The sequence below is a fragment of the Ursus maritimus genome, unplaced genomic scaffold (genome assembly GCF_017311325.1).
Source record: "Ursus maritimus isolate PB19 unplaced genomic scaffold, ASM1731132v1 scaffold_3, whole genome shotgun sequence".
In the NCBI taxonomy this organism is placed as follows: Eukaryota; Metazoa; Chordata; class Mammalia; order Carnivora; family Ursidae; genus Ursus; species Ursus maritimus.
The window spans coordinates 44607395-44627478 of record NW_024425563.1 but is presented as its reverse complement, the minus strand read 5'-3'; the positions used below and the strand labels follow the sequence as shown (position 1 = coordinate 44627478).

The window sequence follows — 20084 nt, the reverse complement described above, 5'->3', positions numbered from 1 at the left end:
ATACTGCCGCCATTATAGGGTAGCTTTAATGGTTAATGAAATAATACATGTGAAGTGTTTCTAATGGTGCTTGGCACATGATAGGTCCTCAATATATGTTGGCTTTTCAAATCTTATTTGTGACTACACTGAGAAGCTTTCAGTCAAGCACATGACTTGCTTTAGCCGGCTAGTGTCGAACACGGCGAGTGTGTGAAAGGTGACCTCTTAGTTCCATGTCTGCGGGTTTCCCAGCACAGATGTTCCAGGCAGAGTTTGCAGTCCTGACACAAGTTTGCACAACTCCTAGCCCCGGTAAGGGTTCTAACTGGGGGGTACCCTGGTCACACTTGTGTTGTAGGAAGAGCCCACTGCGACAAGATGGAGCAGAAATGCTGGTCAGGGACTGGCTGTAACAACTCAGCTGGGGAGCAGGGCACCCTGGTCCCTGGCACGGGCAGGAAGGGGATTGACAAGGGTCCTCAGGAGGTGTGTTTGACAGGATGTGATGGTCACCTGGGTGGGGGCAGGGCAGGAAACAGGAGCTGTGGGGATGACAAAGCCGACTTTCACAGGTTCTGAATCCAAGGGGATAAATGTCCAATCCTTTCTCCTTTGTCCGACAAGCCCTGTTTTCCAGGCCCCTCTCCGTCCTTGGCATCACCTCTCCGGAAACCCAGCACATCATTTCCTCACCTTTGTTTTCATAGTCTATGGTGACCCGGGCCAGTGCTCTCCCCACAGCCCAGGCTGCCTGGTTTGGTGATGGCGTGGTAACCATTTCCTCGAGCAGCATGGCGGGCTTCCAGAGGCTGCGCAAGTAGCAGGCAGTCTGCCATTTCATTTTTCAAGTGGTTGAGGACTTATTTGTCTCATTAGGTTTGAAGGATGGCCTGGTGTCAGGGGCTTGTTGTCACTTTCACACCAGATGGTAGGACTTCACCTTCCTGTCACCACGGCCAAGGTGGGGACTTGATGTTTCCATAAAGACAATAGTGATAAGTGTCCATTATTGAACATTCGCCCCATGCTAGGCACTGGGCTATGGACCCTACACATGTCACCTTGTTTAAAGCTCCCGATACTATGGAGGATGTACTAGTATCATCTCCAGTTTATGGAAGGGGAAACTGAGGGACGGTTATGTTGTTTACCTCCCATGTTAAAGGCATCGGGACAGCCTAGATGCTCTGTGTCTCAGGCACTGGGAAGTGACCACATGCTGCCCATCATGGTGACCTGTGTCCTGGTCTCCTGGTTCCCATTTCTTCAGTTTTCTTTCTCCCCCCACAGCTCAGCATGGAGCTCAGGTGTTAGTTGGCCACTGAAAACATAGAACCCCCACCCCCACCCCTTGCCCCCCACCGTGTATTCCTTTGTGCCCCAGCAGGGTCTTCATCAAGGCACCTTTGTTTGTTAGGAAGAGCCTAACACTCAGGCTGCTTTTGTAAGAATTTAATTTTTCTAAGAATTTAGAAAAAATTCGTAGACTCCAGTGGTGGGCAAGAAGTACAGCTCTGGGAGCCCTGGAAAAGCCCTGGAAACTGAAAGAAGTGTCTCTATCAGGCTGTTGCCTGTTCTTCCCTGTTGCTTATTTTATGCACCAGGGCTTCTGTGTTACCATTTCTATCATAAGGCATCTCTCTGCCATTTTTGACATTGCTGACTGCCTGTTTTGCTCAAAGCCCATTTGCTCCTAGGACTGTGTAACAGCACCGTCTCCCAGCCGTGCCCCTACTGCCGTGCCCCTTCCTGCCTTCCTCTGCGTCCCTGGTACACCAGAGTCCTGTGGGGTTTCATCCTTGGCCACCACCTCTGCCCTTCCTCATCCTCTCTCTGGGAAATCTTAGCCCCTCACAGTGGCAAGGACTCCTCACGTGCTGGTGTTGTATAAACCTATCCTCAGCCCCGATGCTCTCCTGGGCTTTCCGTGTGTCAGGTAGCTTCACCTAGGGGTCCCACGTGCACCTCCAGCTGCTCCCCCAATCCTCCTCTCTGCTCTGTATTCCTCATTTCAGTTGGCAGCCCCACTGTGCACCACTAACCCCCCAGAGATTACCCTGAATCCTTCCTCTCCCCCATCCCACACCCTATATGTAAGTGACCAGCAAGTTAGTCTGCTTTCCCCTCTGTACCCATGATCTCATTTCTTGTGGCTGGTGGGAGTGAAGGGCACCTGCCTGCACAGCCGCTGTCTCCAGGGGCCTGGATGCTGGGCGTGGCCAAGGCTGGGTCAGGGCAGTACCAGACATCTGCCTGGGATGGCTACCTTGCCTCGGGAAGGCAGGAGTTCCCAAGTACATTCAGCACGGCCTCCTGGGCTCCGTCAGAACTCACGGCCCTGCCAAGCCTCCAGGGTCCCCTCTGCTCCCCTGGGGCCGTTTCCTCAACCTACTCCTCCTCCAGCCCCACCTGGGGCCTCTCCCTCAGGACGCTTCCCTTGGCCCTCGTAAGAGGAGGCCCTGCTGCATGAAGTCCTTGGGATGCAGGGCCCTCTCTATGTGGCAGAGGAAAGAATAGGCCATCTGCTACAGGGCTGCCCTGTCCTGGCTTGTGTCCCCACAGGCATAAACACACTCTCTTTTTCCTCTGCAGGCAGCTGCAGCCTTCCAATGCCCGCAGGACCCACTGCCTCGCTCTGGCCATTGCGGACATCATATGGCGGGCCGGGGGCCGTGAGAGAGCCGTGGTCACACTGTGAGTGCTTCCCAGGGTGGGGCACGGGGCCCACTCACACGCTGGCCCAGCTGCAGGCAAGCTGGCTGTGTGCTTTACCATCCTCGGGGCAGTCATCTTCCCACCCAGCTTGTCTGTGTGTCCTCCCGGATGCCGGCCCTGTGTGCCACACCAGCATGGGGAGAGGCCCGGAGAGACCTCCACGCAGCTCCAGGCTCTTCTTTGCTGGGGTCGTGTGCCTGCCTGGCCCTCCTCCGTGGGAAGCCTTGGGGGACACAGCCCATCAGAGGAGACCTCTGGCCTAGGCAGCCTGCTCCCCTATTTCTCTGCTCCGGACCTCTCAGGAACCAGTCACCCTCTGCCCCATACCTCTCTCCTAGTCCCCAGAGCATGCTCCCATTCACTGTCACTTGGACCCCCGTTCCGTGGAGGAAGAAACGTCCCCTGCCGCTTTATCATGCTGTAGGTAGAGGACGCCATCCGTGGTGCACATGGGTGGTTTGCCGGCTCTTCTGCCTGGCCCTTCAGAGTGGAAGCATCACTTCATCCCAGGCCTGTGGCTAAGCTTAAGTAAAAGGGGTGCCTTTTGGGGCCAAAGACTACACTCTGGTGGGGTACAATGGTCAGTAGAGCATACTGCTTAAGAGAAGGGGTTTCAGAGACTAACTCCCAATGCTGGGAGTTTATTGGCTGTGTGACCTTGGGCAGTTGACTCAACCTCTCTGTGCTTCATTTGTTGACTCATCTGGAAAATGTGGATGATAGTAAGGATTATCTGGTAGAGTGACTGTGAGAATTAAATGAGTCGATCTAAATAAATTGTATATAATAACTGATAATATTATCTATCCATTTAAATCATTTATCCGTATAAATAAAGGGTATGTAATAATAAACATCAAGTGCTTAGGACAATGTCTGCTGTTCGGTATTATTGTCATTGTTCCTATGGAGTGCTTAGTCCTTGGTACTCGTGTTCCAGTGAATACGTTTCTATGCATTAACCCTGGCCCTTAGGATCTGCATGGCAGCCCTGAAGGCAGATGGGGCAAAAATTCAATTTCTTCCCGTTTTCCAGATAAGCAGACAGAAGGCCAGAGAGAGGCAGCAGCTGCTCCCAGCCTACGCAGCAGGCTAACGGCACCGTGGGCCCCCCACCCAAACCCGCTTCTAGTGCCTGCCCCTGGGCCGCACACGCCCACTGTTGTGTAGACAGATGGTGATGGGCTTGGGGTGCGGAGTCCCAGGCCAGAGTCTGGAATTCCTCACGGCCCTGAAAACGAAGGGCAAGTCAGCATCCCTTCGTCTGGAAATCTGTTTGTCAGTTGTGGGTGAGAGGCAGACTCGCTCCTGCCAGGCCCTGGGTTTGGTTACCCCGAGCTCTCCTTCTGCTGTCTTTTTTCCGTTCCTTTCCCCACCCCCACTTGTGGCGTCCTCTGGGCCCAGCCCAGTGCGTGAGGTCAGACCGGGGAAGAAATGAGAAACCCTGGGTCCCGTTCTCTCCCCCGGAGCCACCTTCCGATTTGTGCTCAGTTAATGGCACATGTGGTTTCGCCCTGGCTCAAGGGCACGTCTTCTCTCCATGCAGAGGACTCATGCATCTCCCTTTCCTTTTTAGGGCTTCAGGAACACAGCAGTTCAGTCCAACAGGGAAATACAAAGCAGATGGAGTCTTAGAAACAGTACGGCTTTCTGGAAAATTATCACGCAACCTTTGGCTTTGTTTGGGGACAGTCTCCTTTCATATAAGTAAATCCTCCCTCCGCTGGGGATGGGCCAGCCCTCCCTGCAGCCCAGGCTAGCAGATCCTCCACCTGGGATTGGGGTGGGGGCCGGGTTGGGGGGCTGGGGAGCGGGCTCTCGCCAGAACTGCTCTTGTGGCCAAAAGGCTGATGGGCACCCTGTCACATGGAGGCTGTACAGAGAAGAGCGGCCCCTGCGTGATGCCTTCGGGCAAAGCCGCAGCCGTCTCTGTCCCTCTGTGTCTCCTCAGCACCCTCGCTGGGGTCGTGAGAGGGCAGGGGAGTGGCGTGGAGACAGAGCGGGGGTTAGAGAGTGGGGGAACAGAGCACCAGCCATGAAGCCAGACCAAGAAAAGGAAAGAAATGGGAGACATGCGGATTATATCCTCACACAGGGACATTTCCCACAAACGCGCCTCCTCTTCACGGAGGGTTTTTGTTTGACCTAGTTTGTTCCCTTTGACCTAAGTTTGGGCACATGTGGCCCTAGGATCCTAGTTAGGGGTCTCACCTGGTTGGGTGTTTTCTCTACAAGTGGCTTTTTTCCCCCGAGCTGCCCGACAAAACAAAGGAGACAGACTCACGCTTCCCGCTGAACTCAGGAGCTGGCCCAGCAGTGGCCTGTTGGATGGGATGCTCGCCCTGGCCCCCCTGCGCCCCCAGGTGCTTCTCGGATACCTGTGACTGGCCCGCAGAGGTGCAGCCCCACTTGTCAGGGCGGGCCATGCGTGATGCTGGCTCCTTTGCTTTAGCTCCCCGGTGTCTCCATTCCTGGGCTCTGTAGGCCTGGTGAGGCTGGCGGGGCGGACTTGACCCCAGAGACCCCAGCTGGGCCCTGTCCGCCTTTTAAGTCGCACATAGGCATGGGGGTGCCTCACTGCCCAGCTCTTGGGGTTGCCACTGACTGCAGGGACATTCCCAAGTGGGGTCTTGTAGCTACTGAAGCCGGGACGGGACACGGAAGTGTCTGTGGGGCTCGGGCGGCTCACGCTGTGGGTTCGTGTCTCCCCAGCTCACAATGTATAGTTTGACCTGCTATGAGGAGCTGGTGACTTTTCTTCAACAAAGCATCCATCAGGTATGGCCCATGGTTTATTTGGGGGGATGTGCGTTGTTAAGCCATCTGCTTTCTTTGGTGGGGACCCTGCTGGACACAGGACCTTGCTTGGTGTCCTGGCTGGCTGGCTGTGTCCTCCAGCACCGTGTCTGCTGGAGGGGGTCTGTGCACCCGCTCCTTGCTGTGAGATGGGGTGGGACACGTCCAGGGCCTGAACAGCACAGAGTGCTACGGGGATTCAGAGAAGGGCTGTAGCCTCGCTGGCTTTGTGGAGGAGGGAGTTGAAGCCTCCATGGTAAAGGATATGATCTCTGGGGCCTTCAGCCTGGGTTTGAATCTAGGGTTCAACCCTTACATAGTAGCTCTGTAACCTTGGGCAACTTCTTTAGGCCCCCTGTGCCTCAGTTTCCTCATCTGTAAAATGGGGCTGATAACAACTGTACTTAGAACTAGTGCCGGGCTCGATGTTGTCATTGACTTTAGCTTTTGTTGTTGATGTTATATGATCACCATTATCATGATTATTTAAGGCCCCCTTGAGACTGTTAGCTGTGGACATGTGGAAATGAGGGGGACGCATTACAGAGGCAGGGTGCAGCACGAGCCAAGGCCAAGAGATGACCTCTGAGATCCCCAACCGCAGGGTCTCATTTTCTGATGTCTGTGTGTCAGGACGGAAGGAAAGAAAGAGCGCTGAGCCCTTCTCTCCTGGTGTGCTAGCAAATGCTCCGTGCCTCCTCTGTGCCTCTCCTTCAGCCTTCTGAGCTGTGGGACCAGCTCTTTTAGGCTCTGGAGAAGGCAACAGAGGATTTGCTGGTGAGCCCAGAGGGTGGAGAACTTGCCAGAGGTGGGACCAGGCTGGACACTCCTGCTGCTGGAATATTCTCCTCTTGTTCCCCGAAGGTGCTGACGGTCTGAGCATAGCCTAGGAAGAGTGCCAGCCCTGACGGCACAGATGCTTCTTGGGTAGGAAAATGGGGCCTGCTCGGAGTCATCTAGGCGCTGATTCACCCCACATTTTCTGCCCCAGAGCTGTTGCCTAGGGATAATTCAGCCCAAGGACCCTGGCCCATGTCCTCAGCTTATGACGCTGCCTTTTCTGCACTGACTGTTCTGTCTGGCCTTTCTGGGAGGTGTGAGGGAGGGGCTCTGACGTGGGAGGGGTCCTGGCCTCCGCCGGCCATCACTTGCTCCCTGTCCCTGGCTCCCTCTGGTTCTCCATGGGCGTAACCCAGTGGGCTGTCTGCTGATGCAGCATGCTCACGGGCTGGTCCGGAGCAGCTGTGGGGGCGTGGAGCAGGGGCCCGGGCACCTCCTCTAGCTTATCCCCCGGCCACATGTGGCCTCAGGAGCATCACGGCCTCAGTTGCCTGGCCCAGAAAACGGAGGATGGAGCAGTTAGCAGATACTTCCCGCTCTTAATGGTCCAACAGAGGTTTTTAAAGAAGAAGCTTAAACTCATGGAAAAGAACGTCTTCTAAACGAAGTGCCAGGAGTGATCTAAGTAAGCAGGAAGGCTCCTACTCTTAACTGCTCTCAGCGTTGTGAAAATGCAGCGGTGCGTCCCCGAGCCGAGCGAGGCCCACTCGGACGCCGTGCGTGTCATTAGACCAGGGGATAGGGCCCTGGGCACCTGTGCTCACCCCCGGGAAGTGCCCTGGGAACCTTCTAGGGGCAGAGGAGGGCCCTGGGGCAATCGCTCACAGGCTCCAAGGGCCTGTCCTCACCCACCAATGGCCCCGGCCGGGGTGGTACCTCAGCAGCAAGGCTTTGTACGTCCTCGTCTGTGAAATGGGGTCCCCCTCCTCCCTCGGTCCGTACCCCAGGGTGTCGGCGAAGCCCAAGCAAGACAGCAACTGTGGAAGCGGTTCAGAGAGTGGGGCTGGTGCCAGGGGAGGGGCTGCCTTCTTCCTGTCATTCCTCGGGCCCCAGAGCGACTCCCCCTCCTCACTTGGCTCTGGTCCCTGTGTGCCTGCGGTCAGTCTTTGGCCCTCCTCACCCGGGAAGGTGGTGTTTTCCCCCACCGTTTAATTATGTTTTTGCTGGAAGCCGTTGAGCTGCCTCAGCACTACCCTCACCAAATCCATTTTTCATGGCTTGGGCCTAGGGGTTCCTCGTGCCAGGCCTGGGAACGAACACTGAACCATCTCTGCCCAAAATAAATAGCCTCCTTGCTGTGTGTTCATTACTGCTCCCCCTCCGGGAGAGATGTCTGGCCACCCCCCGCGAGCCGGCAAGGCCCCCACCCCTGCCTCCGATTGGGGTTCCGTGGTGGGCTTCGGTCTCTCCAGGGCCCGAGCAGGGCTGGAGAATGGCCCTTTCTTCCCAAGCGGTACCAGACATTTTTCCGGACCCTCTGGTGGTTTCCGGCCCAACCGCCTGTCTGGGGAGCTCTCCTTTCAATGCAGGCACCTTGCCCTGTGGCCTCCCATGTCTTGGCAGTTTGAATTTGATGAGATAATTTTAATAAAATTTTTTTTTAAACAAAATGGAATATTGGTGCCATTCAGTCGTGTTTGGCAGGGGCCAGGAGCCCCAGGCAGCGTCTCCACCCCGTCCCCCCCCACCCCCGCCCCAGTCGTCTCACTAACCAGTCCGCACAGAGGGGCTCGTGCGAGGCTCCTGGGAAGCTGTCCTTGAGGGAATCCCAAGGACTGTGGACAATGTTGGCCCGCATACTACCAGTAGTCCTCCATGTTTACACAGACGCAGGGCGTGCAGCAGGCTCCCGTGTCCCCTGCCTCATGCAGTCCTGCAGTGACACGCATGGCAGAGGGGAACAGACCGAGAAAATGTCATGGCTCCCCCAAGACAATGTGTGAGTCCGTGGCAGCAGTTGGGTGACCTTTCAAGGGGAAATGGAGATGGAGAGCTCTGTCACTCCCCCAGGCAACACGAAAGTCTGCAGGAGAGCTGTGACAAGGGTGCCAGTCCTCCCAGGCCTGTGTCCCCCTGTGCAAGGATATCACTAGTACTCTGCAGTGACCAGAGCACTTCCACAGACTCGGTCTCATAGAATGTGCACCAGAACCCAAGGAAATATGCCAGGATGGGATTCATCATCTTCATTTTGCAAATGGGGAAACTGAGGGCAACAGAAGCGAAGTGACTGGCTTGAGATCAGAGAATTATGATGAGGTTGATTTAAGATTGTTGTCGACTCATTTATTCCATTTGTAATCCCCCCCAAAGATTCTGTTATTGATAAATTTTATAAAAATAAGTTAATTATATAAAAATGATGTCCTCAGGGCTCTTCTGTGCTCCAACCGTAGTAAACCTGCCCTCTCTTGCCTCTGGGCCTTTACACGTGCTTTTCATCTTGCCTGGAACAGCGTTTCCTTCTCTTCTGATTCTTTCTCGTCCTTTGGGTTTAGCTATCACTTCCTCCAGAATGCCTTCCTTTACGTTCCTTCTTTCCCTTAACCTGAGTCTGCTTGAAGTCTCTCTCTGTGTGTTTCCAGAACACCACTCATTTCCTGTCAGAGCAGAGCCCTTCCTCCACTCTTTTCTAGGTGCTTCTCGTTCTTTCTTCCCTGAGTTACTTTCCATGAAGACAAATCCATGTCCACCTTGTTCACAAACATAGACTCAGCAGGGAACCATCCTCTTGGCACAAAAATTCACACAGAAATTTTTTTTAATGACTAATCGAATTACTGTATGAAAATGAAGACTATGTTTTGAAGGAAAGAAAAGATAATTTTATCAGAAGCTTGAGCTGAAATAATTACCACAGTTGAGGACCATATTTGGCTCAGAGCTTCCTGGCAACCCAGGCAAAATGGAAATATGATAAATTATATCATTCTTACTGTTTTGGAAAACAAGTTTCTTTAGGTCTGGTTTCAAGTCCACAAAGAAACTGACCACACATAAGGAACGCTGACTCTGGGAAGACAACATCTGCCCTCACAGCTCCCAGATGCGGACGGGTGTCATCCCCAAAGTGGTATAAGTAAGGTCTTCACACTGCACTGCAGTGGGGGGCTGACGTTGCCCTAGGGAGCCCAAGTGACCTAGCCCATCCCCGGAGGCCATGCCCACCACACAGATGGGCAGTGCAGAGCCAGCATTATACTCACGGCGCTCCCGGTGTCAGGCCCTGTTCTATGGGCTTTACAGGGGTTATCTCACTGACTCTTCACAACACCCTGAGGAGGGTAGGTCCTATCCTGTCATCATCCTCCTTGTTTTACAGATGAGAAGACTGGGGGACAGGGAGGTTAGGAAAGGTCGCTGTGCTAGGAGTGGCACAGCCAGGATTTAAAAACCCAGGCAGCTGGGCTCTGTGCGGTGGGCTCTAACCCAGAGTTGGGACTAGGGCGAGACGAATAAGCTGCTCACCTCGGGTGCAGAATTCAAGGAGGTACCCACATCCTCAGTAATCAGCAAAAGTAATATTTTAATATCTAAATTAATCCAAAAAAATCCACGATGAACAAAATGCCAAACATTTTTGAAAGACGGGCTCTGTCCTTGTACTTGCACGGCTCACCTCACTCTCCCCTCCTAACCCTGACTCTGTCCCCCACCCGCTCTCTGCTGCTCTTAACACAGTGCAGGTCTTTGGAGTAAGGGATTTGGAATCCGATGGAGCCTACCAGCGGTTTGACCTTGGGCCAGGTGCTCAGTTTTTGAGCCTGTTTCCTTGTGTGGCAGAGGGCAGTATTACCCATACTGCCACACAGGCCTGTGACAGCTCTCAGTGTGACGACGCCCATGAGACAGCCGCGTGGGGAGGGAGCTTGCATGGCAAGCTTCCAGGCCTCGGACGTCACGGCCATGCTCCTTGGTGGGCAGCATGTCCGCTCCTGCTATCACTCAGGCTGGTGTGCTTCCCATCATTTAGGGGGCCTGCCGGGGAGTCCTGGCAACCTCTGGGACCGGGCTAGTGGCAGTTGGCTCAGGGTCAGGCTGCTCCCCGGGTGTGTCCCCCGCCCCGAGGAGGTGAGAGGGGGTGCAGACCTGGTGGGTGCTCATCGCTTTCTCTTCTTCCCAGTTTGAGGCGGGGCCCTACGGATGCATCCTGCTCACGCTGTCTGCCATCCTGTCCAGGTCCACGGAGCTGTGAGTGTCCTCCTCCCTTACCTCCCGGGCCACACTTGTCTGTCTGGTTCCCTATGCCCCCGACCAGAGCCCAGGGCCACGCGTGCTGCGCAGTGGGCGTGTAGTGAGCAGGGTTGAGAGGGTGAAGGAAGTAGTGGAGTGGGGGACGGTCAGCGGTTCNAGAGCTACCTTGTCAGTCTCCCTGTGTGCTCTGGGGCTGACTGGAGAGACACCCCTACCCATGGAGCTTTTGGTCCCCCTGGGGCCCCCAGTGGGACAGCGGCGTGTGCATACTTAAGCACACATCTGGATGCCCCTGGTACATGTGCAGGGATGGACAGTTGAGGCAGAGGCCTGGGAAATGACTGAGGGCCCCCACCAACTCAGGATGGGGGGTTCACTGTAGGCCATGGCAGTTGGAAAGCTGCAACGTTTGTGTCCAGGGCCAGCCCTGAGGACACCTATGGGCGGGTGCCTAGGGGCCTTGGAAGCAAGAGGACTTCAAATCCATGCATCCTTATCAAGTGCAGCCTCCTGAGCTGCCCAAGAGCTGGACTTTCTCCATCACACTCATCCTCCACGAGTTTTCCAGGCCTCTTACCCGTATCTGTCACCTGGGCATTATGTCACCAGGGAGGGCAGCAGATTAACAGCACAGTAACAATTTCGTAAGTACAATTGATTACTGCTTCCTTTTCCAAGGAGAGAGCAGACTCCAGAGGGCATGGGGGACCCAGGGAATGAGTTTTCACTTTGGGGGGTGCTTGCTGTGGGGGATGATTTGGAAACAACCCCAAGTAGGTGGGCCCTGAGGAGTGGGGAGGCAGAAAGAATAGCTGTGTGGTGTCCAGGCTGGGGAGGCCCCGGGCAGAAGGAGAAACTTGCTCCGCGTGGCTGGGCCTGGCCAGGGCCTGTCCTATTCCCTGCAGGCTCTGGCTTGGGTGGGAGGAGGACGTGGGGGCTCTGTGGCCTCGTGCCGCCAGCCTGCCTGCTGCTTGCTGCTACTGACCTTATTAAATGTGGTGCACGCACAGATTTTCTAATGGCATTTTTCTTCTAATCCTGCCATAATGATATGATTCATTCCTGGCCTGGACTCACGTGCATGGAGACCATAAGCCGCACCGCCTCCTCCCCAGGCCTGGGTTTGCTAATCCCTGGCTGCCTGGGTTGGGTGGGGGTCTCTGGGTGTGTGGGTGAGACCCCTGAGCTCATGGAGGAGAAGCTAGGCTCTCAGGACCAGGCTTGGTGACATCTGACTGTGTGATCTCCTGGGCCTCAGTTTCCCCATCTGTATGGGGGACCCTCTGGCTCTGGAGGTCTAGGACTCTGATCAGAGTGTCTCTGTTCTGGAGGTCACCGGGTCAGCTCTGCAGGTCCTGCTTGCCAGTCTGGGAGCTGTTTACCTGTGCGCCCCTGTAGGGAGCAGCTCTGGCGGCCTTCTCCATCCGCAGGGGCCTTCAGAGCCCCATACCCAGGCTACTCTTCCCATTGTCCGGAGCTAGAGGACTTGGGCTGCTTCTGCCCCCTCCCTGCCCCATCCAACCAAGCCAGGCAGGGGTAAGTCCCTGCCCAGGGTGTGGCACCTGGGAGGCATCTGTGGGGGGAAGGCTGCCCTGCTGGGCCTGCACAGCCTCATGTTGATAGGCCTGAAGTCTCACGCCTGCCACAGTCCTCCCCTCCACTGTACACACGCAGGCATGCAGACACACAGACAGACAGACACACAGGTACTACATACACAGTCATGCTGATAATATACAGACACACAGACATAGGCATGCATATACACGCACACACAGAGACCCAGAGATACACAGATGCACCTCCACAGACACGCAGACACATACGTGCACGAGAAGACAGACAGACATGTAAACCCACGCAGACACATACACACAGAGATATACGGACAGACAGACACGCACACAAACACAGGCACACGGACCCACAAGACCTGCCCGGGGTCACCTCCTTCCCCTTGTTCTCAGGACAGAGCAGTGAAAGTGTGTAAAGATGAGCTCCCTCCCACTCAGGCCTCCTGAGGACCCTCCCTGGGTCCTGGAGGCCGATGGTGTCGGAGCCCCCAGGGGCAACGTTGGTCAGCCTGTCCTCTGCCTTCCAGGAGGACCGGCGTAGAGGCCTGCTTTAGCACTGGACCCAGCAGGGCACTGGTTGGGTTTGTCTTACTCCTGGGCCTCCCCTCCCCTTCTGAGAAGGCAACACAGAGGACACCCTCATCAGCAGTGGGAACGAGAGTAGGCAACATCCAGAAAGCTTCCCCTGTACCCAATCCCATGCTGCAACATGTTACACCGGAAATGTGCCTCGTCCCCACACAACCCTGTTAGGTGGCACCAGTGACTCCCATCAGCCTCCCCAACTTTCAGAGGAAGAAACAAGACTGGCCCCAGGCCCACACAGCTCAGCCCAGACAGCCGGGCCCCAGACTGGGTTTGCCGCTTGGTTTCAGGCCTGAGTCTCTACTCCTTTGAGCCTGAGTTTCTCACTCTGTGAAAGGGGGATGATAATTCCTGCTTTACCAGATCGAATGAAGGTTTATAGGTCGAGTGCTTGGCTCGGCTGCTGGTGGGTAGCAAGCCTTCGATGATGGCCACTGCTGGCCTGACCCTGTCACAGCTGTGCTCATCCTGTCGTGTCTTGCCCTCAGGCTCAGCTTGGTGCCTGGCGGTGGAGACATGGCCCCAGGGATGGCCTGCAGGTGGGGGCTGGGTCCCGCTGTGGTGGTGCTCACCCAGCAGGCACGTCCTCAGCGGCCCGGCGGGCTCCCGGGGTACTGTGTGCAGTTGCTCAGAGGGTCAAGAAAGGGGAGGTGGGAGAACCAGTCCCCAGCCTGGGAGTGCGCCCTCCAGAGACGGGCTTGAGATGACACTCTCCTCTGCCTTATTTGTTCAAGTTCAAAACCACTTCTAGATAGACTGAGAGCTTCGGGTGGAGAGTAGGGCAGGCTTTGGGCACAGGGCTGCTGGTGACATGGAGTGGAGCCAGTCACTCCTCCCTGTGGTCTGGGGGGCTCCCTGAAAAGGGTGGCAGTGTGAGGTAAAGAGACAGGCCTGATGGTGAGGAGGAGAATGGCCTGTCGAAATGGTGCCCGCGTCCTGTTGAGAGATTCACGCTGACATTACTTATAATAACACGGTAGCATTCCTGGCATTTCCAGGGCTGCTCTGAAGGAGCTGTTCTCTGGCCTTAGAAGGGGAGCTTCTGGAACAGCCCACGCCTCCTCTGTGCCCATCGCACACTCCAGAGGTGCTTCTCCGCTTCCGACAGCCTCTGGTCTCTGTTCTCAGGATGGATGCCAGACCTAGCTGCAGGTTCGCTGTGATTCCCTTGGCAGTGGCAACGTCCTGGGGTGGTGAAAGCCCATTTCCTCCTGGGGCTGAAGTGCAGGGGCTGGCAGCTTGCAAAGACCTTTCTTTAGGGACACTTGGGTACATGGGGGCAGATGGTACCTAGCACAGGCTTTGTATGTCAGGCTGAGCTGATAGGCTTGTCCGGGGCAGCCCAGTGGGTGACAGTTCACATGAAAGCATCCCACCTGTTGGCTGAGATATAGCTTCAGGACGCCTGGGTCCCCGTCTCTGCTCTGGGGCCAACACGCCTATGGCTGACCCAGCCTGCGCCTTAGGCCCTTCACCTCTAATGGGAGGCAAACCAGTGCTTCTGAAACTCTTTCTGTAGTGAACCTGGAATCTGACTTTTTTCCAAATAAACTGTATCCCGAAGCTCACTGTAAAAAGCAGACGCAGCAAGACTAGGGTGTGTGTGTGTGGTTGGGGGATTGGGGAGGCGGAGACCTCTGCAAACCCCCCCCCCCCCCCCCCCCCCCCCCCCGTCTCCCAGCCTGGCCCCAGGAGACCCCTGTTTGGAGAAGCCCCAGCTCTGCATACACAGCTTACCAGCCGTAGGACCAGACGATCCCTGAGGGCCTTCCTGCTCTGGAGTTCAGGTTCAGCCTCGCCAAACCCTTTGATGCCGTTTCAGGGTGATCTGTTACTACTTTGAGCAGTTGCAAACATGTCCTGGTAGCCCGAAGAGGGCCATCTCTCAGATCATGTGCTGCGCAGCAGCAGGGGAGAAGCCGAGTGGGGGGCTGGGAACCCCCTGGATCTTTACAAGTACGGCGCATGCGTGTGCTCTTGTGCTGGTGTGCGCGTGGACGAGGGATCCGTGAGGTTGCAGGGCTGGGTGTGAGATGACGTGGGTGTTGGTGCTGATGTTCAAGATTGTGTGAAGGTGACTTGGTTGTGTGAGTGTGTGTGTGTGTGTGTGTGTGTGTGTGTGTGCCTGAGGGCATGGCCATCCGAGCAAGGGCTCTCAGATGCCTGCCCAAGGCCCAGGGGCAGGCCTTGCACCCATATCAGTGCCTCCTGTCGTGGGCTGTTCCCAGCTCTGTGGGGAGCCAGGGTGAGGGTGCCAAGGGCAGATGCGAACATAGCCGGGCACAGCCTGGCCGCTTCAGCCTCAGAGGCCGGAAGAACAGTAGCGAAGCTGGCCTTTGAATTTTGTTTACTGGTGCCGACTGCAAAGCCTTGTGAAGGTTTTATTTTTTTCCACTTGATTTCCAGCCATCTATTTTCCTTCCTAAGATCTTGAGTTGCTTACAGTAAATCTCATACAGGCTTTCATGCTTACCTAGCTCTATCGCTTTCCAAACCGCATGGCCTAGAACTTTCCCCAGCATGCTCTCACAGGTCTCAAAGATGCTTGGGACCCTGGGATTCGGGGGACACAAGGGAAGGCTCCGGAGATGCCCACTTGGTGGCAGAGGCCCGGGTGGTGGGGGGGACAGCTTGGGAAGAGACCCTTTTTGTGCCTCACACCCGTGGCACTCATTGCAGTGGCAGCGTGGGCCGTCCAAAGGCAATCTTGAGAGTCCAAAATAGGCAGTAGCTTGTCATCTGCTGAAGTAGTTTCTGAACAGCACAATGCAGGCGCTGAGCGTGAGGGGCAGCACCCACACCGTGGTGGCTTTGTGGCTCTCTAAAACTTTCTCCAGGAGAGGAAAAACAACAGCAGTTTCTTTCTTTGTGGAAATAGCCCTGAAAGAAAGCCATCCGTGAGTGTTGGCGATGCAAGGCAAGTGACAGAACTTGCTTCTTAGCCAGTATAAGCAGAAAACAGCACTGTTAATTGATTCATATCAAAAGCCCAGGCCTTTAGGAGTGTCTGGATCCAGGAACGAGACAGCGTCTTTGGGACATGGTGTCCCTCCTTCTGTCCTGTCATGCTTCTTTCCTCTGTCTCAGCTGTATTCTCAGGAGGGCCCTGCTGTGTGGTGGGCTTCGGTGAGCCCTGCAGAGAGGAAGTCCCCCCTTTTAGTAAAGATTTTATTTATTTATTTCAGAAAGAGAGAGAACAGGAGCCAGGGAGAAGGGCAGAGGGAGAAGGAGAAGCAGACTCCCCACCTAGTAGGGAGCCCGATGTGGGGCTTGATCCCAGGATCCCGGGATCAAGACCTGAGCCAGAGGCAGACCCTGAACCGACCGAGCCACCCCAGTGCCCCGAGGAAGCCCTTTCTCCAGTGCCCCTCAGCCTGCTGGCAGCCATGACCCCATTCCCAACACCTCATGGTGGCCAGGCCTGGGCTGCACCCATCATGGGGCGTGTGAACACAGAGGGCCTGGAAGGCAGGCAGAACCCACAGAGGGGTGCCACACTGACAGGGAGAGGGGTGGGCTGTCTAGTCAGGAACTGGGAGCTTGGGATTCATCAAAGAACAGGAGAGCAGATGTGGGTTTGGGAGTGGGTCAGATCTGGGCCTTAATCGAGGCCCCCACAGGCTCCCCTCAGAAACAAAGAAAAGCAATGACAAAGCTTCCAGATCTGGCAGAGCTCACCGAGGCAGAGACCACCTTAGTCGTGGGCTGGGCCAGTGGCTTGTGGCATAAGGATTTGAGCAGGGGGCTGTCCTTGTTGAGAATCCCAGGTTCTTGGTGGTCCCAGATGTGCTGTTGTGACAGGAGGGGGTAGATGGGATACCCCTCAGCTTTCTCCCCCACCCTCCTGCTGCACCCACCTGGACTCCTCCAGCCCAGAATAACGCGGCACACACAGAACCACCCAGACCAGGCCTGGGGCCGTTATCCCATTTTTCGGATGTGGGGACCAAGGCTCTAAGAAATTAGGGCAGGTTGCTGGCAAGTTGAGCCCTCTCTGTGTGGCCTGGCCTCCAGTCTAAGACCCTGTGCATGCATCCGCTTCCTGGGCTGGGGGAGGAGTGACAGGCACTGCCCTGCTGTGTCTGCCAGCTTAGAAGGAGAAGTGGGAAACAAGTGGGCCAACACCAGACCAGGGGCTTGTCCACCAGCTTCCTCCTCCATTTCAGTTCAGCCGGCATTGTCTGGGCCAAAGCAAGGCCAGCCCCAGGTTGCTGAGGTGGCATGACAGGGCTAGTGAGTGTCGGCGGGGTGTGGTTGAGGGCGACACCCCGAGCCTCCTGTGGCAGAGGGGGCGACTATGCCCAGTCCACACTGGCATTAGTGGCAGAGCTAGGAGAGTCTCCTGACTCTCGGCGCGTCTAGCAACCCTACCCACTTACCCAACGGCTATCCCTCCATGTTCCTCGAAGGGCCTGGGCATCCAGGTAAAGAGGATGGGCCTCAGGAGGAGGGAGAAGCAATTAACTTTCTGGAAGAATCTTCCATTCCAGGCCTGCCTCCGTTGCTTGGGTGGGAGGCTTCCTTCTGCCTGCCTCCGCACACCTCCTGGGATCCAGCTTCTGGAGGCTGTTCCTTCCGGGCCTTCCCTGTAGCTTCTCCTGGGGTGGGGTGGGCCAGGCTCCCAGAATTTAGGGCCCATTTGCTGTGTATCTGCAGAGTTAGAGACCAATTCTGAGTGCCAGGGGGCCAGATGGACACAATGTAACCCTGGCTGTCAAAGTCCTTGCTGCCTGGAGGGACAAGGCGCGAAAAGCCTGGGCGGGTGCTCTGAGAAGGGCCCGGCTGAGGAGAGATGGGCACATCTGTCCTGGGGCGAGGGAGGTGTCTTTGCGGAAGAGGCAACATTTAGCAGGGCTCTGGGAGATAGGTGGGAAGGGTTTTGGCAGGCCACAAGAACAAAGCAGGTGAAGGCCAGTGGTGGGGGTTTGCAGGGAACAATCGCACTGAGTCTGGTTGGGAAGGAAGGGCCGGCACGTGGGGAGAGGTCTAGCGGGTGGTGAGGCAGAAGACAGCTTGAGAAGGGCTTGGGTACCTCTTTGTTCCCTTCCTCCCTCCAGGCCGGCTCCTTTCTCTCCATCCATGCGCCTTGCCCTCCCTCCTAGACCCCACCTTGCTCTGTCCTGTCCCGGTCCCTGCCTGGAGAGTGGCAGTCACAACCTGTGCCTCCAACCTGGGGAGCTCTGTGCTGTTTGTGAGACCCTTTCAGGGCTGGGCCCTTGTGGCAACAGCTCGTCGAGGTGCACATTGTTAGCCCCATTGGGGATGACACACTGAAGGCTCAGAGATGGAAAGCAATTTGCGGAAGGTCACACAGGGCAGGTGGCAGCGGAGGCCTGCCATGCAGGTGTACTGACTCATCGCCCACTCCCTGCAGGCCTTCCTGGGAAAACAGTCCATATCCGCTCTACCCAAGTCCTTTATAGATATTCATAGTTACATTTCAACCGCTTGCAGGCCCCCATTTATTCTGGGTTCTTGGCCATGACACGAGCAGTTGAGGTTGCGGGAATCATGACCTCTTGGTCATTGTGTTTTTAGTTGTTATTATTGTTGTTATCGTAGGAAAAAGGAAGTGACATTTACTAAATGCCAGATGCTTTATATAGTTCACCTTGCTCTCCCAGCAGTCTATAGTAGAGGGAGGCACCGTCCCACCCCTACTGCAGGGGGAGGCAGCCTCAGAGAGGGGGACAGCCAGTAAGTGGCAGTGACTGGATTCGAATCCAGGGGCCCCCTGCCTTTGGAGCCCAGGTTCTCTTAGTCGTTGCACAGATGCCCTTCGCACTATTGTTTGGTCCTTAAAAGTCAATAGAATTCCCAACGGACGGGGCAGCAGGGAGGCCCGTCCAGAGCGGGGTGTGGTGCCGCTCCTGGGGCCTGGTGCCTTGGGGTCAGGTGCCTTGGGGTCAGGGAGGTGGCTGGCCGGATCCTCCCGGGTTAATTACCACCTATTTTAGGCATGATGTTTTAAACATCAGAGTCACGAACCAGGCACACTCGTTCACATCCCAGAAGGTCCCCAGAGACTCCTGGCTCCAGTGCTCTGGTTTTATAAGTGAAGACATAGGCTGAGAGCGAGGCAGGGACTTGCCTGAGGTGACTCAGCCAGTCTGAGGCCGAGCTGGCCGCTGCCCCCACCTTGCGGACGTTGATTTTAGGTGAGTGGCTTTGACTGTAGGTTGGAAACGTGTGTCTGGGCCAACTAGACCTACTTTCTTCTTATTCAGAAACTTTGGTGCCAGAGACCCAGATTCACATGTTCAGATGCGTGCTGGGGAGGCTTTAGGGTGAAGGGACGTGGCATCAGGAGTGGGGCTTCAAGGCTCCTGGGCCTGCCTGGGGCTGGCCAGCCAGGTGGAGCATCGCATGTTCTAGGCCACAGTGGACACTGTGTGGTGTTGGCTCTGGGACGCAGTCCTGGCCTGCTCTCTGTATGATCACAAGCCCACGAGTCCCTTCTCCTTTCTGGGCCTCAGTATCCCCCGTTGGTGAAATGGAGATGGTGGTCCTCGCTCTTCTGGCCTCACGAGGCTTTCAAGAGGATGGTGTATTTGAAAGTGAGCTTCCAGGGTCTACAGAATCAAAGCTCAAGCCCTGTAAGCTGCTCAGTGACAGTGCGTCTGCCCCTTGGAGACATGTGACGAGGAGCGACTGGAGGGAGGCCGCAGAGCTCTAGCCCAGCTGTGGGCGCCGAGTCTGGGCTGGCACCTGTCACGAGCCCTAGGCTGCTGTGTTCTTTCTCTAGGCATCCATTTTTCCCACCTGCGAACTGCTGAGCCCTGAGGTCTCTGCCCGCCCTGGCGTCCTCTTTGTTCTGTTTCTTGGTACAGTGCATGGTCTCTGGGAACCCTCGATGGGGGCACAGCTGGGAGAAGCAGTCCTTGCTGGCATCCTAGGCAGAGCTCGCTGGTCCTTTTCCACTGGATCCTTCGGAGGCGAGCTGTCACTCTGACCATGGGTCCAGGTTCCTGCCCTTGGCTCCCAGAATGCTGAGGAGGCCGGTGGCAGGGCAGCCAGGGTCAAGCCACTCCTCATAAGTTTCTTGGCCCTGGGCAAGTCCATTCAGGCTCCTCCCACCCTGTGCTTCTCAGAATCCCAAATCCAGGCAAGCTCCTGCTCCCTGAAGGGGTCCCTGGTGCACGATAGCCTCAGGGCACAGGTTTCATCAGGTCCAGGCTCCTGCTGGCTCCTGTCACCCAGCCTGGTAGCTGGCCCCAGGCTGTGCAGAAATTTTTTAGAGCCCAACATTGTCCATTCCCCAGGTGGACGGGGGAAGGGACAGCCTGCCTGTTGGACCGAACAGTGTCAGTCCCAGGGAAGGGCTTCTCACAGATTGTGGCTCACAAACCCAGCAAGTGTGGGGACCTCAGAGCCCAGGCAATCCCTCCTCTGCTTTGG

General features: G+C 56.0%; 1 protein-coding gene across 1 annotated transcript in view; it reads left to right on the top strand.

Annotated features, from left to right (window-relative positions):
- MINDY4 (MINDY lysine 48 deubiquitinase 4) overlaps positions 1-20084 on the top strand; it is a 103153-nt gene that overhangs the window by 61033 nt on the left and 22036 nt on the right. The window contains exons 10-13 of the mRNA XM_040644123.1: positions 2575-2676; positions 4274-4337; positions 5410-5475; positions 10457-10524. Coding sequence (XP_040500057.1) covers positions 2575-2676; positions 4274-4337; positions 5410-5475; positions 10457-10524 — 300 coding nt within the window. The remainder of the gene's footprint in view (positions 1-2574; positions 2677-4273; positions 4338-5409; positions 5476-10456; positions 10525-20084) is intronic.